Source organism: Haliotis rubra, unplaced genomic scaffold (assembly GCF_003918875.1).
Source record: "Haliotis rubra isolate DU_JTF1 unplaced genomic scaffold, ASM391887v1 Scf164, whole genome shotgun sequence".
NCBI classification, from domain to species: Eukaryota; Metazoa; Mollusca; class Gastropoda; order Lepetellida; family Haliotidae; genus Haliotis; species Haliotis rubra.
In genome coordinates this window covers 370,066-398,031 of record NW_025765603.1, presented here as the reverse complement: position 1 = coordinate 398,031, position 27,966 = coordinate 370,066, and the positions used below count along the sequence as shown (strand labels likewise).

At 42.7% G+C, this 27,966-nt stretch overlaps 1 protein-coding gene across 1 annotated transcript; it reads left to right on the top strand.

Annotated features, from left to right (window-relative positions):
• The first annotated feature begins 60 nt into the window (after window positions 1-60).
• Window positions 61-17,188, top strand: LOC124271848 (atrial natriuretic peptide receptor 2-like). The gene is given in 5 exon segments (XM_046706998.1): window positions 61-825; window positions 827-1,043; window positions 15,837-15,935; window positions 16,664-16,755; window positions 17,021-17,188. Coding segments are annotated over 5 exon segments (1,341 nt in total).
• Window positions 17,189-27,966: the final 10,778 nt, after the last annotated feature.

The following is a 27,966-nucleotide window of genomic DNA, read 5'->3' as shown; positions in this document are numbered from 1 at the left end:
GGTGTTTTACACGAAATCAACCAGTGCTTTATCTTCCGTCTTCTCGAATCCTCCAGAGAAATGACGCATGGGTCCATCTGGCAGGATATGATGGCATACAAGATGGTCATCAGAGCCAAGGAGAACATCGGCATTGTTGTTGCGTATGGGATCGTGTTCTTCGAGAACGGTTCTCTGAACTACGAGGACTACATCTCACTTCGACAGAACACAGCTTTGGCTGAGGATCATATAGATACATTCAGAAGATATTCCAAACATGCCAGCGATCTTTATGATGCTTATAACATGTCCAACTCGAATGTGTTCGCCGACATTGCCAATTTCAGTTCCATGTGGTTGTCGAATAACTACTCGGATTACTCGAAAAGGGTTAGCGCAACGTTCCGCGACACTACGTTCGAGTACCTGGACCTTCTAAAGGACCTCAGTTTGGAGATTAAGAACGATATAAACAATAGAATAAAAGAGGAAACCGATGCGTCTGAACTGTTCCTAGCTGTGTCCATTCTTGCTTTTGTTATGGTCATCGTCCTCACTCCTCTTCTGGTGTGGTTGATGCACAGACTGACCACGTCCATACAGGAATACGCTCTGGACGCCTCAATGAAGTCACGCCAGCTTAACATTGAGAAGCAGAGGTCAGACAATTTGTTGTACCAGATGATGCCAAAGTCCGTGGCACAACAGCTGAAGATGAACAAGGCAGTGAACGCGGAGTATTTTGACAGCGTCACCGTTTACTTCAGCGACATCGTTGGTTTTACGACCATCTCGGCGCAGAGCACGCCTCTCCAAGTTGTGGCGTTCCTCAACAAGTTGTATCACTTTTTTTGACAATTGCCTTGACCGGTATGACGTGTATAAGGTTGAGACTATCGGCGACGCGTACATGGTGGTCAGTGGTCTGCCGCAGAGGAACGCATCACGTCACGTGACCGAGGTGACCTTGATGGCTCTTGAACTTCTCATCGGGGTCAAGGACTTCCGTATTCCGCATATGCCAGAACAGGATCTGAACCTGAGGATCGGAGTCCATACAGGTGAGGCAGACTGTGTGTGCGTGCGTGCGTGCGTGCGTGCGTGTTTGTGTGTGTGTGTGTGTGTGTCTGTGTGTGTGTGCGTAACTGCGTAAGTTAATAGGAGATTAACCTTATTGTAGCAGTTGCGGCGCACAAAGAATGAACTTGACAGTAATCGTACCTTACCGGTTACAGTGCACTTCTCAAACAAACATAAATATTTGATAGAAGCCGAAGTTTACCGTTTGCTCATCTGACCAGGTCTGATGTTACACCATCCAAATCCAAATGTTTACATTGCTGGTAACGTCGTTCATTGGTCTGTCCGGTCCAGTCGGCTGCCGCTGTGTATATATATATACAATATGGTTACGTTTGTCTTAAAATGACGTAGTATGACCGAAAACAACATTGAGAATAGATTTACGACTTTTTTTTCCCCGCAATATTCCAACTATTTCAAGGCTGAATTTACCCATTGCACCCATGCTGGATTTTCCAACCGGAGCCTTTCGTCTTGAAAAGCAACGCTTTAAGCACTAGTCTGCCCCATTGTTCTAAACAACATTGAAAACATTGTCACATAAAACAAACGTTGTGTACTGTTATATTGTTAACGAAAAGCAACGAACCTCAATATCATAATTGTAAACCCTCCTCTCAATCACGTTGCCGGTCATGTGAGTATGCTATCGTAACCTGTTCCCAGTACAAGGAGATTATGGAATTTTTCGACTTGCACAGGTAGTTATTTGCTCTGACATACATGTCCACCTCATTAGGATCCTATTGACGTCCAAATAATCTATACTATATATCAGCGTTTACAACAAGGCTCCACTGTATGCACAGGCGTAGAATGTCAGTGTACTTGTATACGTTCATCATCTGCGTCTCTGTTCAGCAAGTGGGTGATTATGTTTGTGTATACTCTTTATCGGTTTTGTGACTTGGACGTGGAACAGCAGTAGCGGCTAAGTTACCTAACTACAAATACGCGGTTTAAAAACACCAAATGATGGAAAACCCTATTATTTTAGAAAGGCGTGTGTCCTCATACAGCCAAATTATCAGAATGAGAAATATGTTTATCGATCAGTGAATGGATCCTTTCAATTACATGTTAGGTAGTGTTATGCAACGTAATCGAACCTCATAAGCTGTATTTACCTTGCACATGCATCAACAAGTCAGAATGATGTATCAGACTGCAGAAATTCTGCAGATAAAACAAATTGGTTTGTTTGCTCAGAAACCTGAGACAAACGCTAATATATTTTGGATTAAATTCACAGCGGCTTACTGGTTGGAGACCTTGAGATATCAGTTTAAAAAGTTGATGATATGGTGGACCAGGGTAATCGGGAAGAAAGTGGTTAATGTGTTCACCAACGCAACGAACACCCTGCAGCCAGTGCAGTCTCTAGTACAATGCGTGAAGCCATATATTAGGTCATCATATCGATGGAAAAAAACAACCGATAAACGATCGGGTAAATTAACCTGGTGCGGTTACCAGTCAGAAACCGCGTTCATCTTCAAACATCGATTTAATGTCTGCTTGCGAAAGAATTGCTATGTCACGTTCCTAATAAGTTCAGATAATGATCTTCATGGGTGTTGACGACTATGGACTATGTCTGCAAATCACCTGTCTCTAAATGATACATGGGACGGTTTACTCAAACACTGTGTTTATGTTCGGTTTCGTAGGTTACTTGGCTGACAGAAATTACACTGATTACTGCAAGGACGAAGCTGCATATACTAAAGTCATAAATATGTGAACTTCTGGAATGATAGTGAGGCTGTATTGACGATAGATGCAACATTCTGGGCGTGAAGATCAATATGTGAACTGGTCACGTTGTAAATACATGTGCTGCACTTTTATGTTGAACTGTTGCGTATGGCAACCTTGATATTGTCATCATTGCGCCTGAAGAACCACCTCAAGTTTGGCGACGTGGTGGTGGTGTCTGGCGTACACTCTCCTCCCGACACATGCCACAGATGCTCCATTAGGGACATGGGACGGGTCATCACCGGCCAGGTCATCGTCCCCCCTTCTCGACGGATTTGATCGCTGATCGCCGGACACGATGTAATCTGGCATTGTGAACTTGTAGTTCGAAATACCTGTCGATAATTCTAGTGATCGGAACAACGAACGGACGTAACATTTCGTTAACATGTAACTGGACCGTCACATGGTCATTTACGATACCCATATTACGAGGGGCGTTCAAAAAGTAGTCAGCCTAACTATATTCTCGATGTCCAGTGTTTGAAAAGCTACTATTTTATTTTGAAGGAATCATTAGCAAAGCCATATCCAAAATTTCACATACACTAAACACCAAAAGAAACATTACCCTCCTATCTTCATGAATTACCTAAAAACTATCAACGATATGTTAGAAGGTCATAGTTTACAAGAAAGCTTAACAACACAGCCTTGTGCAAATCACGAAAAAACATTTCTCAAATGCATATATAATTGGAGTAAAATGCATCTATTTCAGAAGAGTTAAATTGTCCTATTTTAGACCATGCCGAAATGAACCACTAACAGTGATTTAGATGTCCAAAAGACAGGTTGAAATAAAATTCTGCTTTGAGACAAAGATAAACAATTTAAAGTCACCATTTGTCAACTATTAAAACAAGAAACAACTGTTGTAGAGTGTGTAGAATTGTAATCTAATCATTCCTATGATTTCAGTCTTTTGAAACATTTTCTGCTGATTTGCATTAGTGAAAACAAGTAAAACATGTCTTTGATATTGTGAAAAAAGTGTTTAAGAACATGTAACATTATTTTTGTTAACATTTTTGCTTGCAAAGTAATATTATTCCATTTTCTGTTTACACATAGCAATATCAGTCGCCAAAACGTAGCAATATTCAGGCAGTATTTGTATCCATTTCACATGTTCAATGATTCTATAGGGTATAACGAGAGCCTACAATGCATGATATAATACACAAGTACGAGAAATAGGCCACGATTAACAGCTGAAGAGAGAGAGCCATTGGGATGGTGTAGATGGGGTCGACATACAATGCTATTGCCAACGTCCTTGGATGCCACCGTGTCACGGTTATAAGACTTATTCAGGGCTTAAGACAGACTGGGGTCACCGTAGACAGACCAAGAAGTGGACGTCCACGCATCACAACGCCACCTGAAGATAGGTACCTCCATCATTAAGGATGGAGGGTAACGTTTCTTTTTGGTGTTTAGTGTATGTGGGTAATGTGCTTACCGAGATATTAGCCATCACAACACATTGGGGTATAATATTTCTTTAAAAATTGCAGAAAATGAAAAACGATGTGTCATTTGGTACCTCTCGGGTAATGGCATGCCTTCAGATAATATCATATAAAATATGTTCAGTATAGTATTGGATGACTTCCCGTCATAGTCAACATTCAAAGAATTGGATTACTTGATTTATATTTAGACAGGGGCCGTTTTTTTAAGGACACCCCCATTTTAATCTTTCAAAAACATTGTGGTCCTGGTATTGAAGCTTGCCCTGTGTACAATATATTGAGAGCTGACGCTTGTGTGGGCATTCAGTATTTAGTATGAACTCTTGGCATCATGTATGAATAAATGGAAACATTAGAATAATTTATGTCCTAATGATTGCGTCATCTGAAAGGGGGGTGGGTAGTGTGTCTCCAAAACAAGGTCTTTAAGTAAACACGAAGAAGTCACTTTAACAAGCGATTGTACTTTTGAAATTGCTTTTTTTATGCACTTTAATATTTAGGTTAATGATTCTAGCGTACTTCTGCCTATCTCAAACACACAAAATGTTTCTTGCATATTTTGTTTCCTGAAGTTTGTGATGCATTTATTGCAGAATTTACGTTTTTGAGTTGTACCAAGATAGTCAAAGTCAAACAAAATGGGGATCGTGGGGCTGGAACATAGCCAAACCAATTTGCTAGAGGCTGACATATAATGTGTAGAAAAATTAAACTTAAAACAGCATTTGTATTATTTTCTAGATGAGGCTGACTACTTTTTGAACGCCGCTCGCATGTTGGCTGTCATGTGCAATACCGTTCCACATCACGACTTGTTGCCCGAATATACGGCGAGGTTAATGCCTTCGGGAAATATGGTGTAAAGGCTTTGGCGCCCAATCGGTCCATGGTATAACCTGGCCTACCCCAGATTTTGCAGTGCATTGTGAGCAGTCGAGGTCACATTCTCCAGTGTAAGCCTTGCTTTTAAGCTGGCTGTAGGTTTTTAATGGAAATTCGTCTTCCTGCTATTTCAGGGATTTCTTTATTGTTAGCAGGCAGTACTACAAGCAGAGTATTGAGAGTAAAGAACATTAATGTTATGAGGAGATATTTGAGCTGTTGGTTTTTAGGTCCCCCAAGCCCAGGTCTTATTGCACCCACCCGCTTGACGGTACTTACGGTCAAGAAATTACGCTTTGTGGTACGTTAAATATTGACAGCATGGGATATTGAGGTGCCTGTACCAACAACTGTATGTTCATTGATACTGTGTTGGAGGCATATTTAGTGACTGCATCAGTGATTCGTGCTCGTCTACAGATTCTAATATCCTGTGAAGATCCTGGTTAGAATTAATCTTCTTCAACAGGCGACCAGCGGGATCGGGTGGTCAGGCTCGCTGGCTCGGTTGGCGCATGTCATCGTATCCCAATTGCGTAGATCAATGCTCATGATGTCAATCACTGGATTGTCTGGTGCAGACTTGATTACTTACAGACCACATTCATATTGCTGGGATATTGATGAGTGCGGCCTTAAACAACCACCAACGACACATAATCTTGTAAAAGTGTACACAATTTGTACACTTGCTTCATGGTCTGGTCATGCTTGATGTCATATCAAAGTGTGAGCTGATGTTGCGTTCTCATTTACTGCACATGCATACATGTACTTCTCAGTGATCCCTTGGTAGTGGGGCAGTTTTATTGTTAAATCGTTAGCTCGTCACGCCGAAGACCCGGGTTCGATTCCCACATGGGTACAATGTGTGAAATCCATTTCTGGTGTCCCCCGCCGTGATATTGCTGGAATATTGCTGAAAGCGGCGTAAAACCCAACTCACTCACTCACACAACGATACCTGCATACAAACAATTAGTTCCCCTATTTTTTTGTGCGTAGTATATGATGTAGAGAGTGTTAGATTTCTGTATTAAGCGGGAACAAAAATATTGTTTATTACTTGACATGTGATATATTACAATACAGAAAAATCGAAATTAATTCACATCTTCGTCCTCGTTTTGAAGCACTGCACATACACGTGATTGAAAAGTGTTTTCGTCGGAAATGTGATCTGATGGTAACAGCTTCTGCCGGAAGAATGAAATATTAGTGCTTCGATCCCCTCTCTAGGTCGTAGCTAAATACGTTGAAATATGGTACTTGTCTAGCATTGTTTTTCGGAAACAAGAACTGGTCGGCTCGGAGTTTAATACACGTGAGATGGGATCAGTATATAACTGTGGTATGGGTGAGTAAGTGAGTTTAGTTTTACTCCGCATTACAGCTATATGGCGGCGGTCTGTAAATAATCGAGTCTGGACCAGACAATCCAATGATCAACAGCAAGAGCATCGATCTGCGCAAGTGAGATACGATGACATTTGTCGACCAAAGGCTCCTTTCACGAAGCAACCTTTACTAAGGTTAACCTTAACTCCCATTCTTTAACATTGCAAGGTCACCTTAGTGACTTACGATCGCCTTAGTGATTTGTGAAAGGAGGCCCAAGTCAGCAAGCCTCACCGACCAATCCCGTTAGTCGCCTCTATCGACAAGCATGAGTTGCTGAAGATCAGTTCTAAGCCGGAACTTCACGGGTCTAACTGTGGTGTGGCATCTCAGAAGGCTGACTTTATAAAACCAGCATCACTAATACTGAAGCGGCTCGTGAACGTCGTTTTGTCATGAATACACGTGCAGTAATCTGAAACGCGACTGTAAATTGAGTGAGTGAGTGAATATGGTTTTACGCCGCTATTAGCAATATTCCAGCAATATCACGGCGAGGGACACCAGAAATGGGCTTCAGACATTGTACCCACTGTGGGGAATCGAACCCGGATCTTCGGCGTGACGAGCGAACACTTTAACCACTAGGCTACCCCACCGCCCCCGCGACTTTAAAGTCCATTTGACCTCACCAAATGTCTAGTCCTTGCCAAATCAGCACAGACTATTGAGAAACACGTAATTTTCCTTCCACCAAAACGTGATTAAAATTTACTGTCTTGTGTATTAACCAATGTGTCATTGAAAGTCGTCAACGCACAGTTACTTTCCTTTTGTGTCAGGATCCGTTTCGAATCTTGGTATTCCTTTGTTCAGTGGTTATGTTCGTTTGTTTAAGGCCGCATTCAGAAACACTCCACCTATATAGCGGTATGTTAACGGTCGAGTCTGGTTCAGACAAGCCAGTGATTGACATCATTACCACTTAGTTGCGTAACCTGGATGCACTGACATGCATCAGCCATGCCTACAAGCCGATCCCGCTAGTCGCCTCTTACGACCAGCATAACCTGCCAAAGATCAATTCTAACCCGGTTCTTCATGGGTATTATAGCTCTTTATATTTAAAGTTTAAGAACGTATGGGTTAGTGACTTTTACTAACAAACTGACTGAAGTTGAAGCAGCTGGTTTCAGGAAATGTAAGTGAACATTTTCAAAGTTATGTGTATTTTGATACCCCAGATGTCTGAGCCGTATAAAACAACAGGCAGTACTCATACGGGAGCGGTGGGGTAGCCTAGTGGTTAAAGCGTTCGCCCGTCACGCCGAAGACCCGGGTTCGAATCCCAACATGGGTACAATGTGTGAAGCCCATTTCTGGTGTCCCCCGCCGTAATGTTGCTGGAATATTGCTAAAAGCGGCGTAAAACTAAAACACAGTCAGTCAATCAGTACACATACGCCAAAGACATGAAAAAGAGTATCAAGAGCTACACCACGGGCGTTTCAAGTGTACAAAGTGCAAGATATGCTTGTTAACATCCACAGTCTTTCTCCCTATATTGAACTGAGAGGCAATTACATAACCTAAATACTATTACAGGTACTGATAAACCCAACTTGTTTAGACCTTGGAGCAAACAGACACTTATGGATACATAAATAGTTGATTCACCCCTTCACCCTCTTTACAAAATATGCGAGTGCATGAGGTATTTCTGGAATTTTGTTCATCTTTTGTTCTTGCGATTCTGCGTTCTGTACCTGTCACGTGACCTCCTTCAGGCAAGAGGGAAGGAGTTCATGCCCTTGTTAGTCGTTAATCGTAGAGAGAGCACAATGAAGCTTTGTTTGGGATGGCTTGGAACCGCCGGAAGTTGCCCGGCATTCTTGAAGATTAATTCCGCGGTTGTCTGTCGATTGAGTCGGGTGAGGTCCGGAAGCACTATGCCACCTCACGTGTCTGGCTTGGAATGTATATTATTCCAGATATGGCCTGAATCCACGAAAATACATAGATATACTACTCTCACTTTGCTACGGATCACACAAATTCACAACTTTACTTAAACGTAGATAAATAATTTGAAACTGTATTCATTTAAAACTGGATAAAATTTAATATGGTAATCCCTCTTTAGGCAAACAATCACTTTAATCTAACCTTATGCACCTGATACATGAGTAACCATAAAAATGGTTTGCATGGCACCAGTCAGCCATTTTGCAAATCATGGAACGAGTCACTGACAAGTACACACCACATGTCAATAGCAGGTATAGGTTCCACAAGATGAGGGGCGGTGAGAAAGTGAAAAGCCTAGGATCCATGCTATGACCCCACATCATAGTTTTGGTGTCTGTTGAATCCATGATTTGATCCTTAGCAAATGACAAACTGAATAGTCCATGCTGTGTAATTCGATATTTAAAAAATTTGACCCTACATCATAGTTTCTGTTGAATCCATGATTTGATCCTTAGTGAATAATATGCAATATCTCCTGATCATATAAAGTTTTCCTGATCATATAAAATTTTAATAATTTCATTTGATTTGTTTCCATGATGGAAATGTGTGTGAGTTTTGTTTTGCTTCGGGGAGAAATATTCCATCATTAACGCTGTGGGGGACATCGATGAATGTGATTCCCATTCGTAGCCGCAACTACGGCGGGACGTCACTGGCCTCCCCTTTTGCTTTTGTGCATGATTTATAAACAATACAAATGTCACATGTTAGTATTCAGCCATACATCTTGATGAAACTTGTGCTATACGTCCAACGTACAGCTGCTACGTCGACCACGTAAACTGCTACATGTATCTGGTACCACGTACATCTACTATATGTCCCTCCAGCAACTGTACTAAATCTACTGTACTGCATGTGTTGTGGTGCGACCGTACTATACGTGACGTGCACGACTGTGCTACACTCACAAGGTACACCTGTTCTAAATGTACTACATACGTCTATACCACGCGTTCGACATACGATTATACCAGGCGTACAACTGCATCACAATTGCGACCGTATTTTACTTACTGCGTACGCCCGTGATGCACGTACCAATACAATTGGCCTACACGTACCATATACAGTTGTCCTACACGTACCGTATACAGTTGTCCTACACGTACCACATACAGTTGTCCTACACGTACCACATACAGTTGTCCTACACGTACCACATACAGTTGTCCTACACGTACCACATACAGTTGTCCTACACGTACCACATACAGTTGTCCTACACGTACCACATACAGTTGTCCTACACGTACCACATACAGCTGTCCAACACGTACCACATACAGCTGTCAAACACGTACCACATACAGTTGTCCCACACGTACCATATACAGTTGTCCAACACGTACCATATACAGATGTCCTACACGTACCACATACAGTTGTCCTACGCGTACCACATACAGTTGTCCTACACGTACCATATACAGTTGTCCTACACGTACCACATACAGTTGTCCTACACGTACCACATACAGTTGTCCTACACGTACCATATACAGTTGTCCTACACGTACCACATACAGTTGTCCTACACGTACCACATACAGTTGTCCTAGACGTACCATATACAGTTGTCCTACACGTACCATATACAGTTGTCCTACACGTACCATATACAGTTGTCCTACATGTACCACATACAGATGTCCTACACGTACCACATACAGCTGTCCTACACGTACCACATACAGTTGTCCTACACGTACCATATACAGTTGTCCTACACGTACCACATACAGTTGTCCTACACGTACCACATACAGTTGTCCTACACGTACCACATACAGTTGTCCCACACGTACCCCATACAGTACAGGTGTCCTACACGTACCACATACAGCAGTTGTCCTATTACGTACCATATACAGTTGTCCTACACGTACCATATACAGTTGTCCTACACGTACCACATACAGTTGTCCTACACGTACCACATACAGTTGTCCCAGATTGTCCTACACGTACCACATACAGCTGTCCTACACGTACCACATACAGTTGTCCCACATCGTACCACATACAGTTGTCCCTACGCGTACCACATACAGTTGTCCCACACGTACCATATACAGTTGTCCTACACGTACCATATACAGTTGTCCCACACGTACCACATACAGTTGTCCTACACGTACCATATACAGAGTTGTCCCACACGTACCATATACAGTTGTCCCACACGTACCACATACAGTTGTCCCACACGTACCATATACAGTTGTCCCACACGTACCACATACAGGTTGTCCTACACGTACCACATACAGTTGTCCTACACGTACCACATACAGTTGTCCTACACGTACCATATACAGTTGTCCTACACGTACCACATACAGTTGTCCTACACGTACCACATACAGTTGTCCTACACGTACCATATACAGTTGTCCTACACGTACCATATACAGTTGTCCTACACGTACCACATACAGTTGTCCTACACGTACCACATACAGTTGTCCTACACGTACCACATACAGTTGTCCTACACGTACCACATACAGTTGTCCTACACGTACCATATACAGTTGTCCTACACGTACCACATACAGTTGTCCTACACGTACCATATACAGTTGTCCCACACTTACCATATACAGTTGTCCCACACATGTACCACATACAGTTGTCCTACACGTACCACATACAGCCTTGTCCTACACGTACCACATACAGGGTGTCCTACACGTACCATATACAGGTGTCCTACACGTACCATATATACAGGTGTCCTACACTTACCATATACAGGTGTCCCACACGTACCATATACAGGTGTCCTACACACCATATACAGGTGTCCCTACACGTACCATATACAGGTGTCCTACACGTACCATATACAGGTGTCCTACACGTACCATATACAGGTACACTTTACCATATACCACACGTACATATACAGTTGTCCTACACGTACCATATACAGGTGTCCCACAGGTGTCCCACACTTACCATATACAGGTGTCCCACACTTACCATATACAGGTGTCCTACACGTACCATATACAGGTTGTCCTACACGTACCATATACAGGTGTCCTACACGTACCACATATACAGGTGTCCTACACGTACCATATACAGGTGTCCTACACGTACCATATACAGGGTGTCCTATACAGGGTGTCCTACACGTACCATATACAGGTGTCCCACACGTACCATATACAGGTGTCCTACACGTACCATATACAGGTGTCCCACACGTACCATATACAGGTGTCCTACACGTACCATATACAGGTGTCCTACACGTACCATATACAGGTGTCCTACACTTACCATATACAGGTGTGTCCTACACCACCATACAGGTGTCCTACACGTACCATATACAGGTGTCCTACATTACCATATACAGGTGTCCCACACGTACCATATACAGGTGTCCTACACGTACCATATACAGGTGTCCCACACGTACCATATACAGGTGTCCCACACGTACCATATACAGGTGTCCTACACGTACCATATACAGGTGTCCTACACGTACCACATACAGGTGTCCTACACGTACCACATACAGGTGTCCCACACGTACCATATATACAGGTGTCCTACACGTACCATATACAGGTGTCCTACACGTACCATATACAGGTGTCCTACACGTACCATATACAGGTGTCCTACACGTACCATATACAGGTGTCCTACACGTACCATATACAGGTGTCCCACACGTACCATATACAGGTGTCCTACACGTACCATATACAGGTGTCCTACACGTACCATATACAGGTGTCCTACACGTACCATATACAGGTGTCCTACATACATACAGGTGTCCCACACGTACCATATACAGGTGTCCCACACGTACCATATACAGGTGTCCCACACGTACCATATACAGGTGTCCTACACGTACCATATACAGGTGTCCTACACGTACCATATACAGGTGTCCTACACGTACCATATACAGTTGTCCTACACGTACCATATACAGGTGTCCTACACGTACCACATACAGGTGTCCCACACGTACCATATACAGGTGTCCTACACATACAGTACCATATACAGGTGTCCTACACGTACCATATACAGGTGTCCTACACGTACCATATACAGGTGTCCTACACGTACCATATACAGGTGTCCTACACGTTACCATATACAGGTGTCCTACACGTACCATATACAGGTGTCCCACACGTACCATATACAGTTGTCCTACACGTACCATATACAGTTGTCCTACACGTACCATATACAGTTGTCCTACACGTACCATATACAGGTGTCCTACACGTACCACATACAGTTGTCCTACACGTACCACATACAGTTGTCCTACACGTATCACATACAGGTGTCCTACACGTACCACATACAGTTGTCCTACACGTATCACATACAGTTGTCCTACACGTCACCATATACAGGTGTCCTACACGTACCACATACAGGTGTCCTACACGTACCATATACAGGTGTCCTACACGTATCACATACAGGTGTCCTACACGTACCATATACAGGTACCCGTCCCACACGTATATACAGGTGTCCTACACGTTCCATACACAGGGTTCCTACACGTATCACATACAGGTGTCCTACACGTACCATATACAGTTGTCCTACACGTACCACATACAGTTGTCCTACACTTACCATATACGACTACGCTAGACGTAATGTAGACAAAACACCCCTTCTGTGTCCTTTAGGTATTCAAAATTTGAAATATATTAGCAGCAAGCTCAATTTGTTCTCACATCTCCAGATTTAAATTCCGTAACGCTGATTTGACTCAGGCAAAAGCAGATAGTGTATTAATGAATGAAATGTAAACAAAGAAGAATATTAATACCTAGCACTGAGCCTTCTTGTAAATGTTCACTTGTCCTCTACCTACACCCTTCACCCCAGTACTGACATGGGAAGTAAGCAGTTGAATGAGCAGTGGGTAGGACCGAGGTCGAGTGACTCGAGTCGGTGGGAATAAAACAGCACTGTTTTGTATTTTCGGGTTGGCGGCCCAATTACAGTCACTCGAGCGATGAGAAACACAAATATAAATATGCTGACCTAATATAAACAACGATTACATTATGCTTATACCCTTCATTTCCATAGACTATATAATGCGAACTACAATTTGATATGACCACGTTATCTTGATACAATGAGAGTGCCTTGATAACAGAGCAGCTGTTGGTCAAGGAACAACACCATCTTTCACTTGAACAAACAAGACTGCCGTATGCCCTCCCTTAACATAGCTACTGTAGCATTTCGTTTCTCACGCTCCAAGTCTAATTTCCGACATAACGAACTCTCTAAGTCGCCCTTCATTAGCACCTGTCGGAAGAAATACTTGAGAGCGTCTTTACCTGTCAGGTGATACATCAAAGGCGCCGTCGCTGTCCAGGTAACAGACTAATCACTTCACCTGAGTCATCAAAAGATCACCTGGTGCAATGTTAAAATGTATTTTTTTTTATTAACGCAATATTTATTCTTAAAGAAAGTAGGGGATCTTCGTTTTTAAGTTACGATTGACAAAATGGGAGATATCGGAGTCAATCAATGTTGATACGATGATAATGAATGTTTTGAGAGTGCATCAGCACTTGCACTTCCTTATGGCCATAGTTGTTTGTACAGGAATCGCCCTTGAATGACGATTGGTGTATGACGTGAAATTTGCATGTGTACGATTTTCATTTTCAAACAACACCCGCCGTGCACGTAGACGTCATGGGGCACGTCTATTGTGAAGGATTAGCCGTCTTCGGCTTTGGATGTATTAATCATAGATTTGTTTATCGCTCAGACATCGTCGTCGGAAGTAATAGGAAATAGGTACGCTGATTCATTGCCAAACACGTGAGTACTTGGCCACGTGTGAGTTTGGTTTCCATGCCGCTCTAAACAGTACCCGAGTTATTGTAAGGTGGTCTGTTTAATATGGGAAGCAGGCCCAAAGTCATGTAGGTGTTAGACATTTATCATTTTGGTGTGTAACCCACGTGAACGGATAAGGAGCTGACAAACCAAGATACGCAATCGAACCTAGATTCGAACCACGACCATAGGTGTCTGTCAAGCCTAAGGGAGGAAACTGCTCAGCGTATACCCGCACCATGTGCCCTTAATTAGCTACCGACAAGCCTCCTAGGTATCAACTGAACAGTTTCTGCAGACCTGCAGGTTCAATTGTTAGGTCGTAAGTATGTTTGGCAGCAGGTCGTAGCTGAAAATTCTGATTGGAATATTTTATTAAGATACGAAATTTGTTAATACAGAATAAAAAGTGGAAGTCTACAAGTAACAGGATCTAAATGATAGTTGGCAGTAATTCCCCACCAAATCACGTCACAATGAAATGGAAATGACGCTTCAGCAGCCTGGCTGACGGTGTGTCACTGCAGAGTAGATTCAGCTTCAGAATATGTCCCCAGCAAACCTTCCATCAAGTGGATTGGGAGGTTAGGCTCGGTGGCCACTGGTGCCCCAAATAGAGAGTGTTTGGGGGCTCGTTCATTAAGGGCAGAGGGGAAGAAACATGTTCACAAGAGGCTCTCTGCTCAGCCCCTACATCCACTGACCAAGTACAAACTTACAGAAATACTCCTACGGGCCAGAGCATCATTCACAAAGCGAAGGGGCGGTTGGGTAGCCCAGTGGTTAAAGCGTTCACTCGTTACGGCTAAGACTAGATTCCCCACATAGGTACAATGTGTGAAACCCATTTCCGGTCTCCCCTACCGTGATATTGCTGGATTAGTGCTAAAAGCTGCGTAAAACTAAACTAACTCACTCTCACTTCTTTAGACCAGTTCTTGTTATTCCGGGACAAGTTAAACAGGTTCCCAGAATTTACGGAAAGGGGCGATTGGGTAACACTATACTCACTCACTCACTCCACAAAGCGATCGCAGTATACGACTGTCGTAGGTCTGTGGTAAAGTTAGGATCACCTATATTTGTGTGCTGTTTTATTCGACGGTGTTATTCGTTGCTCATAACACTAGTCACTGGTTTCTTGTTAAAGTGTGGCGGTGGGGTAGCCTAGTGGTTAAAGCGTTCGCTTGTCACGCCGAAGACCCGGGTTCGATTCCAAACATGGGTACAATGTATGAAGCCCATTTTCGGTGTCCCCTACCATGATGTTGGAATGTTGCTAAATGTGACGTAAAACTCAGATTCTTGTTAAAGTATGAGAGTTACGGTTGTCATAGCGCTACGATCGCATTGTGGAAAAGGTCATTTAGTAATGTATGCCTCCATCTTCTGTTTCAGGTTCGGTCGTCGCCGGTGTAGTCGGGACGAAGATGCCGCGGTATTGTCTCTTTGGGGACACCGTCAACACGGCCTCTAGGATGGAGTCAAGCGGTGCACGTGAGTATATCCTGTATTCAGTGCGTCTTGTAATGTGCGAGCTAGGAGTCAGTCAGGATGCTGGTTGGTTACTTTAACGCCGCACTCAGCAATATTCCAGCTATATGGCAGCGGTCTGTAAATAATCGAGTCCGGACCAGACAATCCGGTGATCAACAGCATGAGCATCGATCTACGCAATAGGAATACGATGATGCGTACCAACCAACTTTGCGTACCCTTTTGATACGTGTGAATTGGCACGGGTCCACGACCGAAGGCTATGAACACAAATTCCAGCAGGTTAGGTTGAATCCATCCGGGATTCGAACCCACACTCTGAGAGTCAGGCACCTAATCGCCAGAACACAAAGTCAGACCACTCAGCCAACGCCGCTTACACAGCAATGGCCATTAGGTGTGGCGATCAGGGCCAATTGTCACTTGTAACAAAGTGTAACAAAGTGTAACAAAGTGTTGCTCTGTCTAGGTTTGTCAGCACAGTAGAGATCCCCGTGAGTGTTGTCAAGATGGTGACGTCTACTGGTGGGGAAATCCAATATCAAACTGAGAAGTCGCCATTGGACTGAAATACTGCGTTGATCTGCAACTTGAGTTGCACCACCTGATAGGATCAGGATCCGATTAAATGGGAATATTAACCTTGGTTTATCAGCACCAGACCCGAGCTAAGGGACTGGGCTTCGTCACTCACTCACTCACCCACTGTCCACTTGTTTCTTTTACAGCCCAGAGGATCCACATCAGTAAGACCACGAAGGATCTCCTCACCGGCATTGGAGGTTTCTTCATCGAACCACGTGGATCCATCGACATCAAGGTCAGTTTGAACATTTGTAATCACATGTTCAACAGAAATCTGAAACCTTTGTTAGAGATAGGGAGATATATTTAGTCAGTAGTTCGGCCTCATTGCCTAGAATACAATTGTATTTCTATAGAACACATGCCACGTGGTGTACAATGTAGCAACATTTCTATTTGTTCGAGATAGATATATGTCTGCAAGCAGTGGAAAAGACAACAAAAATCCCATTATTGAACTAGTCAGCCCCTGATAACCCAATCGTTTGTTTGTTTTTCAGGGAAAAGGAGAAATGGAGACATTCTGGGTGACAGGGACGTCTCACCACGTCCCCAGGGGACCCTGCGTCGCCCCCCTCCCAGACGTCACCAGGAACTCCTCCTCCGTCATCGTCGACGTCACGGCATTGAATCAAGAGCTTAAACCCAACGTCATGACAAAGTTGTGATTCCATTATTCTGATTTACAAGAGAACAGACTTTCTCTGGTTATCACAACATTGATCTCCTTGACAGCATCGGAACATGAGTTTCTGACAATAACGTACATGATATCCTCACTAACACTTGTAACAAGCGGGCACTGTCTGTCTTTGATGTCCCCTTCTCATACCACCAGCTGACAGTGCTGAGGGTAAATTATTGCGGAGCATTCGGAAAACATCGGGCTTTTCACACGGGAACGACAAACTCCGAACAGGCGTATAGAGGAATGGCGCGTTCATACATCATCGGTTCTAATAATTTATTACTGAATGGTTCATATTGTATTGATATGTTACTGTGGCTTGCCGCTACTGGAGATTCGATACCCACCAAAGTGCTTTAGGCCTGTTTATACCCCAGAGTTTCTGGTACCCAGCGTTACATTGGCACGACCTTCTTGCTCCACTAAATCTCCGCTTCATTGCACGTTTGTCAACGTTGTACTATATATGAGTGAGTAAGTTTAGTTTTATGCCGCTTTTAGCAATATTCCAGCAATATCACGGCGGGGGGACACCAGAATTGTGCTTCACACATTGTACCCATGTTGGGAATCGAACCCAGGTCTTAGAGTGACGAGCTAACGCTTCAACCACTAGGCTACCCCACCACCCTTGTAGTATATGAGCAGCCACTATAGCTGAACGGTCCCTTCGTGCAATGTACCGCTGGACATGACTGTTGGCATTATGTTCGAATATATTAATTCATTGCTTCATTGATACACATGTTTCTTCGTCACAACGCCATATTTTATCGGCATCCACTGTGTGAAACACGAAGCCAGTGTATTTTGTTTCTTGAACCAATTAATTTCCGTTTTTGTCATATGGTCCCCAGGAAGGATATCAAATGGCCAGTCTCAAATGTCACTAACTTGAAATCTTCATGATCGCATATTGAACAAAAGGCTTAGGGGTCATGACAATTTGGTGTATGTTATTTTTGTAGTGAAAAATTGAAGTCACATTTCATATGCGATCACATTGGCTTGTAACGCTAAAACTGCCTTCAAGGTATATATTGTCACTGACGGGGTCTTAGTACTATATAAAAGGAAAGGGATGTAACGAGGTCAACACACCAGGTTCGTTTCAGGGCGAATTCAACAATGCTCACTGTATTTATCCCTTTCAAAGTGCACACATTTCAAGCCAATAGATTTACCTACAAAATGAGACATACAGCACAAAAATCGAAGCAGTACTTTGGGAGCTAGGGTCTTCGGAAGCTCGAAAAATCGTGATTTCTCGATTCCGAGCCAAAATCCCTGCTGAGAATTTGTAGCGGTAACTCACCCATTTTCTTGTTTATTTCACAGCATACACAAACGACATTCACCAAAACATGTTGAACTGATGGCGCCTGTCAGCGCGCTAGTCGCCATTCTTTCGGAGACACTTACATCTCACTGTCATAATGAGTTTACGTACGTTTATTCATCGCAAAGAGAATTGTGTCGTGCCCGTACGCCATTGACGACCTTGACCTTAACTTGCCCCGCACTTAAAAGAGCAAGAGCAAGGCGCCATCAGTTCAACATGTTTTGGTGAATGTCGTTTGTGTATACCGTGAAATAAACAGTGAGCTTGAAATGTGAGCAACTTTAAATGGGATAAATACAGTGAGCATAGTTGAATTCGCCCTGAAACGAACTTGGTGTGTTGACCTCGTTACATCCCTTTCCTTTTATATAGTACTATGACTCCGTCAGTGACAGTATATACCTTGATGGCAGTTTTTAGCGTTACAAGCCCCTGTGTATGCGATATCCCCGACACCCTGACCTTTTTGATCAGTAGATATGTCGAGTATTCCGTAGTTCGAGACAAGTAGCGTGATGATAGAAGAACATAGTATCGATGGGGGCTCTACCATGTAACAACATTTTATACGTCATTTTTAACACTACATGAAAACAATGAGCTCAGGCACCTATACTGTAACTGTATTTGTCTCACAAACTACGCATTGCACATGTTCATTTGGAAAAAGTTGAAACTGGAATGTCAGAATAATTATCTTTAATTTGAAAAAGCGAACAAACACATGAATCTTAATCTGATAACTTGACAAATGATCATTTTTCGTGATGCCTCTCGTGTTCCAGTAAAAAACAGAGAAATGGTCGCCACGATAACAGTTCCATAGAAATTAGTTTTGAATTAAATAAGCCTGGCTATGATTAATACTTGCATATTCGAGTGGTGCTGACTTTACAAACTGGTTAACAGCAATATAAATCTCCTGTACAACACCCACCCACAACCCCAGCCCCCAAATTTTACTCAACACACCAAACCAGCAGACTCCCATAGTGCTAGGACATTTACCGTAAAAAGTAGTTCTGAAGAATCCAGTTGGAGACCACGGAACTCACGCCATTATAGTGTTTGTTCCCTATACACCTGAAACACCCCTAATACGGACTCCTCTGTTTTGTAAATACTTCACTAGAGTTACCAATGCTTCCACGTCTTCAGGCACGGATTTCGACGGTGTTTTATGTTAAGTTTCCTCACTGTGAAATAGTCCCATACACCTGAACCATGACTGTTTCCATACTTTATACATGACATCAACCAATGTACATACCATCAATTAGCTTAGCGGACATGTTCACCTAACATTGTAAATTTCACATGACTAACTTGATAGAGGTCAGTACTTCAAAAGTAGCTTTTTTATTTAAAGTTTAATATTTTGAGGGGTTGAGAACAGATCCGCTACTAGTCGACAGGAACGGGCGAACTACACGCACGAACTACCTGTATATGTTACCCTGATGAAGTTGGCATCGTGCGGCACCATTACCCCGCTATAGCGCCAGTAAGTACGCAAAAAGGCGTTGATCCAAGTTCTCTTTCAATGTAAGCTCAGTATGGTGGCCTTATCACCCATGGGAATATCTATCGCACGACGTATGTTTTTGTGTGTAATAGATCCAAGATGGTTTTGATGTACAGATTTCACAATAGCACCCAAGTTACCACAACAACCTATTGTTTGTTTTTATTACTTAAAAAACAGTATGTGTTTTTGTTGACGTGGGATTTGATTTTTTTTCATGACAGGTGTTAATATCTCATCAACTCAATGAAAACGAAGGATCTACTACGGAGTACAGTGTCAATTTCTTTTGTACTGGGCAGTGTCGGGGCTTGTCTTTCCCACCGATAAATGAAAGCCAATTTTTTCAAGGCGGTTTCGTAGACTATATAGATAAGTATATGATTCCGTTTAGAAAATCGCTACCTGCAAGGCATGCTATGATCATAGGGACAAAGCCTTGTGTTTTTTACATGATCAATATAGTGTTGATCACGTGTATATTTACTCAGATAAGTATAATGTTACAATGTGTTAGCACTAACAAATAGGTTATGTGAACTAGAATTATCCGTCTAATTGAAATCACAACTGTTACAAATAGTTGAATCAAGGCAATGTTAACACGATGATTTGTCGACGAATGCCGATTGTCTTAAAAGGCACCATTTCATCTTCCAAATGTGGGGTTTTATGGTCGTCTTTTAGATTTTAATGTTTCTGTGTGTCATTGGTTGGCGGCGTACGAATAATTAGGTTTGGATTGTCCTTCCTTAGCGCAGCCGAAACTGACCCGTAGTATAACTGTTTTGTTTAAATGGGTCTCATCTCCTGCCTTACTACCAAGAGACCAGGCGGGCGAGAACACACCCCCCACCCACCCCCCAACCTTTTACTATATATGTAACCGTTTGGAGATGTTTAAAAATCAGATCACCTTGTAATAGTGTTTTAGTTAATTTATGATGTAAATCGAGTTGATTAGCTTCGGAATCAATTTTCAATAACCGTATAGATGAAGAAAGATCCAGCTGACCTGGGCCCGGTTGCACAAATCTATCTTAGCGCTAATATATCTTTTGTCTATATGTTAGTGTGTGGGATCATCGTACATCGCTTTGTGCAAGTAGGCCCTGGTTATTTACGTGTGTTCACTGGCAAGAGTATTCTTATCCATCAAAACAGGGAATGCAATTATCAGCGGTGGGTAAATGAAAAACGGAAACATTTTATTATGAAAATACAGGAATCATCGGAAAAAGCTCGAACTGCCTGTAAGAGGCGTATAACCTTTCGACAGATACTTCCACAAGCTTCTGTTGTTTAATGCCAAAGTTGGTAATACATCCCGGTGGTATGCAATGACCCTATTTAAGTAATCGTGTCCGAAACCAGTGGGTGATGTCATGAGTAACGACCGACGTCATTGAAGTTCGATGACTCGCAGACAACCATGCCACAGAGGTGAGGTGAGGTTAGGTGAAATTGGGTTCAGCGTCGTACTTCAGAATATTTCGCTCATATGACGACGTGCATGCGTGTGTATGTGTGGCTGCTTGTACTAGCCCAGACTTAGGCTAGTTTTAGGGTGCTAGCTCACTGAAATACCATGCGACAGTGAAGCATGAATACCCCACTCAGACACAGTATACTGACTCCGAGCCGACGAGTCCTTGTTGTCCCCATTGGTGCCGAGCGCCAGGCAGGGACCAACAAGTAACATATTTTGACGTCTTTTGGTATGACGTGGCCCTGGATCGAACCTGCGACCTTCTGCTCTAACTATTACACCACGGGGATGGCCCATGCCATAGAGACTGACTCCACCATATTCCTCGTACAGTAAGCATAGGATACAAAGGAAGTGTATGTACCCGGAATCGTCCCAGGTAATGTAGGCCATGTTTTAACATCAGATAAATCCATCCAACAATTATTCAGGAAAGGACGAGACAAACATTTTATCCTTGTGTTTGTCCACAGCGACTATGTAAATCGCCACTAATCACACTGGAACCATAACCATTATCTGTGGCCATTATATACTAACATTTGGGGTATCCAGTGTCGCAAACATTGATCGCTGTGCTTGATTTTGTTTATCGATGAAAACTTAATCAGCACTGACACTGGCCTTTGAAGATCAGCTCAGGCCCCGATTTCTCGAAACAAACTTAAGTCTGAGTTTTGACTTAAGTTAGAGTTTTTACTCAAATTTGAGAAAACACATGAAAATGCATTTCCCAGAATGAACTGAAATCGATACTAAACTCAAACATAGTAGACAATTTGAGTTTGGTGGATAGATTATTTAAGTTGTTTGGGCTTTTATATCTTAAGAAGGCAGTTGAGTTAAAAATTTATCTGTTTCAAATTGTCAAACTCAGTTTAACATTTGAGTAAAAACTTAAGTTTGCACAGTCTCCCACTACAACATGTGACAGCTGGATTGCACATTATTCTATCCTGTCGGAAACACAGCCTTGATTTGAAAGTTGCCATCCGGCCAAATGAATGCTTGTGAACTCAGGTTACACCCGGAAGCTTGGAATGTTTTTGTAAAATTGTTTGCGATTATCGCCATGAGTTACCATACTTTGAAGATTCCACTTCAAACTAGTCAGGAAAACAAGGGTTTCATCGATTGTTCCCGTTCAGATGGCGCTGCGATTACATCCACAATTTCGGCGCTTCGACACATCAGCCTTCAAGTTGCCAACCTTACAGACGAAAAGGAAACCAGATCAGTAGCATCTCTTTGCTCTCGGGAAAATTGGGAATGTCAAACGTCAATCAGGTGCTGATTTCTTGTACCTACCCTCTTAGATAGCTTGTATGACCTCATGACCATCAGTTCTCACATCCTAGTCAACGTTATACATCACACCTTGGGTTTGACTTAAGGTCATTGGGGTTCAACCCTGACACGACTGTCAGGAATGGCGGGGCCATCCGCTATCGATCAAACGATCAGAAGTCGCCTTAATCGTCTTTTCAATCTTTTACGAAATTGAATTCACCAATATTTTTATTGACCACCAAAGATCAAGGAAACTGGTCTTGACTCGGTTCAGCAGGCGAAAACTATCACAATAAAATATATGTGCTCACAGAAGAGTGACAGTGAGTGACAAGTCTGGTTTTACACACACACAATATTCCACAATATCACGACGGACACACACACACACACACACACACACACATTGTACACACAAAATCAAACCCGGGTCTTCGAGTGAGAGAGAGCGACCACTTTAACACACACAGACACACAGACACACACACACCCTATCAGAAGAAAATGGTCTTTAATCGGAGTAATGTTTTGGTGCTGGCTTATTCGGACCATTATATTGTCGATCGTTATTCTTCAAAGTCAAATGAATTTGGCTATAGCGTCATCCCCATGACCATCAAATACGCTGTTGATATTGAAGTGGCTTACACCGGATGATCAGCCCGCAAGAACACGCCAACTGATATCACCTGCCATGAACAATAGCAAATATAGCAACAACCTAAGGCAAAATTGAACATATTTTCATGGTATCAAATTATATTTGCCGATATTTAACCTTGAAAAACAAAAAGAAGAAACAAACTAGAGTGCAAGTCAACACACGTGTTACCCCACCGGCAGTTTGAAGCGGTCTCCACAAAGCACAGTTGCGTCCCTTTGGCGCACCAGATTCCTATGATTATAAGATACCGGGTATGCCTGCATTATGTCTTTGTTGGAGCATGAAGGTAGTAGACGCCTGAGACCTTGATTTACTTCCTCCGACGTGAAGCTACCACGGCGTGCTGGGGTGAAATACGACTGTCTGCATGTAGCTGGAATACTGATCAGTGCGACGTTAAAGGAAAAACGATGAAATACTGCCCAATGCGATGTTCACTCACTCACTCTCAAACATGTTTAAAGGGTGATAACTCTCCGCGGTTTTAAAGCCCATGTCCGGCTGATTGTTTGTCTGTTTGTTGTTTTACACCGCACTCAGCAATATTCCAGCTATATGACGACAGTCTGTAAATAATCGACCTTGGACCAGACAATCCAGTGATCAACAGCATGAGCATCGATCTACGCAATAGCGATACAATGACATGTGTCAACCAAGTCAGAGAGCTTGGCCACCCGATCCCGTTAGTTGCCTTCCTAAGTCAAACATGGGTTGCTGAAGGCCAATTCTAACCCGGCCTGATCTTCACAGGTCCATGTCTTGATGAGTGAGGTGAAAGTGACAGGATGTGTGAATACACGTAATCATTACCTTTGAAACTGACATACATAAAACAATCTGAGCCAGCAAAATCCAGTTATGTATGACTTCAATCAAAATTGTGGGGGCTGGTAGTCACGTGGTGGTGATGTTCAATAGTGAACAGAGCCAAACAAAGCTGTAACCAGTTCATGGAGTAGAGGGTCGATGCGTAACTGACGTCATTGCTGGCTCAGATGCTCAATGTAATGATTTCATCATGATACACACAGAAGCTTGGTTATATCCTACGGTGTATTTATTTTTCCAATAATACAGCAATAGCATTATTTATTGATGGTTTTGTTCCTCACGGGCATACATACATTCTTCAAGAAATAACGAGTTTTAATAAGAGTGAGTGAGTGAGTTTGGTTTTACGCCGCTTTTAGCAATATTCCAGCAATATCACGGCGGGGGACAGGTTTTAATAAGACTGACTGACTGAGTTTAGTTTTACGCCGCTTTTAGCAATATTCCAGCAATATCACGGCGGGGGACACCAGAAATGGGCTTAACACATTGTGCCCATGTGGGGAATCGAACCCGAGTCTTCGGCGTGACGAGCCAACGCTTTAACCACTAGGCTACCCCACCGCCCCGTTTTAATAAGAACGTTACTGGACCATACAAAGACGGATGAGTGACTAAGGTTTTACGATGCTTGTAACAGTACTGCTGTTGTCTGGCGGAAAGGGTTTACTGTATTGTCATCTCTCACCAGAAACCAGTGGTCAACGGCATGAGCAAACACGCTATGTCAATCTTTGTAACCACCCAAATGAAGATGCATTTGTTTGATATAATGCATCTCAAATTTATTTTAAAATGGTAATTCTTCAATGAACGTATCACTCACTCGCTCACACACTCACTCATAGATCTGTTTTGATTTGTGTGAAAATATGACGGCCACTCCATGTGATAACAGTTTCTTCGCTATTTCATGCAACTCTCATTTTCCTGAATATTCAGCGTTATAGCAATGGTGTAAAAACAGCCATAATGCATAAATCAAAAGATGAAAAAAAATGAAATATAATTTGAAATCTGAAAATGATTAACTTGTGTGTTTTCTCTTCGTGGGATCATTAAGATATAAAGTATTTATGCGTGTTCTTGGTGATTATGTGTGCATTCGCGATAACCATTAGGATCGAGGAGAAAAGTTGTAATAAGCATAATTGAATTTCCTAATTAAGATTGATTTACTGATTCTAAGCCTCAAAAAGAAAGCAAAAGAAAGCATAATTTGAAAATTGGATTTGAGAGTCATTGGGCTGAAAACTTAGATACAAAACATAACTTTTGGTATAAAATATACCATCGTCAAATAACCATTTCTTGTATCTTACATTCAGATCCATCATTACATTCTTGTCTTTGTGAATGTCACGGAAAGACAAACTGCTCTTCATATTTTAGTATAAACTGACCATTTTCTCATGACCCACCCCGACCCGTGAAGGTCCGGGTTAGAATACTGGCCTTCCGTAACCCATGCTTGTCGTAAGAGGCGACTAGCGGGATCGGGTGGTCAGGCTCGCTGACTTGGTTGACACATGTCATCGGTTCCCAATTGCGCAGATCGATGCTCATGCTGTTGATCACTGGATTGTCTGGTCCAGACTCGATTATTTACAGACCGCCGCCATATAGCTGGAATATTGCTGAGTGCGGCGTAAAACTAAACTCACTCACTATACCAACAAGCAGTATATGGTATGTACAATCTGTCTTGATGCTGTATGCCCATGACTTGCATTGGTTCTGCTGTAAAAGTCATCCATTCACTCGCATTGCTTCGTATAAGGCGCCGGGGTACCCTGGTGGTTAAAGCGTTCGCTCTTCAAACCGAAGACCCTGGTTCGATTCCCCACATGGAAGCTATAAAACCGGCGTAAATCTTTGCTCACTCTCTCTTTGCTTCGTTTAGAACATCACCATCTCAACCAGTGCAAGCCCATAATTTCTGTCGAGCTTATGAGTAATCTATTTGGACGTTTATTCTAACGTTGAATTAGTGGAATCAGGCTCGAAGCTACATGTATCCAGGGTAGTTATCCATGCATAAGAGACATATTACCCTTGATTATCGAGGATGAGACAAAAACTGCCTATTTAATGACTGAAACACACTAGGGATGACACACACATCCTTATCGAAGGGAATACCTTACAATTACGTGACTCAGTACTGGCCTCAAGCATGACACATTGCCTGTGTAATCTGAGAAAACAGATAACAACACTATAAAGCGGTCACGTGTATTCACGTGTGGTTTTAAGAACATTGTGTACACAGCCTTGTACAGTATTGACTTAAAAATTGCGATGTCTGATCTTAAGTATTAAGATGAAGGAGAAAATAATGTACTTGTTGATGTTTGCGATAATTATACTGATGATAAATGCGTGTCGATGTCCATAAAGTCCGTCTGTGTTTTGTAGTGTTCCTCTTCTAACACTTTTATTCCATCGTGACATGTTTTCTTATTTGAACTTTCCCCGCCGTTGTAAGCTGTATCCTCGGTGTGACAAACAACATTACCATTACCCTTCTATACTCATAAAAATCAGACAAAGTGGGTTTTCTTCATCTACGTTTATTAAACATGTGTTTCCGAAGCATTAAATGAGTTATTAATTAAAAACATATTTTAAAATATATATCCCCCCCCCTTTTCTCTGTTGTTGTTTGGACAGCCGGATATATGTTCTGTCATATGCAAGATGTGGTCACGGAGAGTCCTTGGATGGGTGACAGCTTTGGCAGCTTGATTACTGAGAGTTTCTGGCACTTCAGACCTGTCCCACAAATACCCGTGAACATCTTGGTTAGAATTGGCAACCCATGCTTGTAAGAGGCGACTAACGGGATGGGGTGGTCAGGCTCGCTGACTTGTTTAACACCTGTCATCGTATCCCAATTACGTAGATCGATGCCCATGATGTTGATCACTGTATTGACTGGTCCAGCTGAGTGCGGCGTTAATTAACCTTTAACCACTAGAGAGAGAGAGAGAGAGAGAGAGAGAGAGAGAGAGAGAGAGAGAGAGAGAGAGAGAGAGAGAGAGAGAGAGAGAGAGAGAGAGAGAGAGAGAGAGAGAGAGAGAGAGAGAGCCAACCAACCAAGAGAAGAGAGAGAGAGGAGAGAGCAGGCCAACCAAGAGAGAGAGAGAGAGAGAGAGAGAGAGAGAGAGAGAGAGAGAGAGCCAACCAAGACCGAACCAACCAAGAGAGAGAGAGAGAAGAGAGAGAGAGAGAGAGAGAGAGAGAGAGAGAGAGAGAGAGAGAGAGAGAGAGAGAGAGAGAGAGAGAGAGAGAGAGAGAGAGAGAGAGAGAGAGAGAGAGAGAGAGAGTATGATGTATAATGAGACAGAATGGCTAAGTGGTCTGTGCGCGATTCGTTGTCAGGAGTCTCCACGGCGGTGGTGTGGTGTAGTGGTTTAAAGGGCCAGTGATCGAGAGCAATGTCCGTGGACTGGTTGTTGCTTTTGTTGTTGTTTTTCTCCAGTGAGTACCCGGATGATATCCCAGAATTCATGACTGGTTCGTTACCTCTGCTGCGCCACCCTCATCCGCAATTGATAGTATAAGTATAGACTGATCAACATAGATGAAATCTTTTTACTCGATAATCTTAT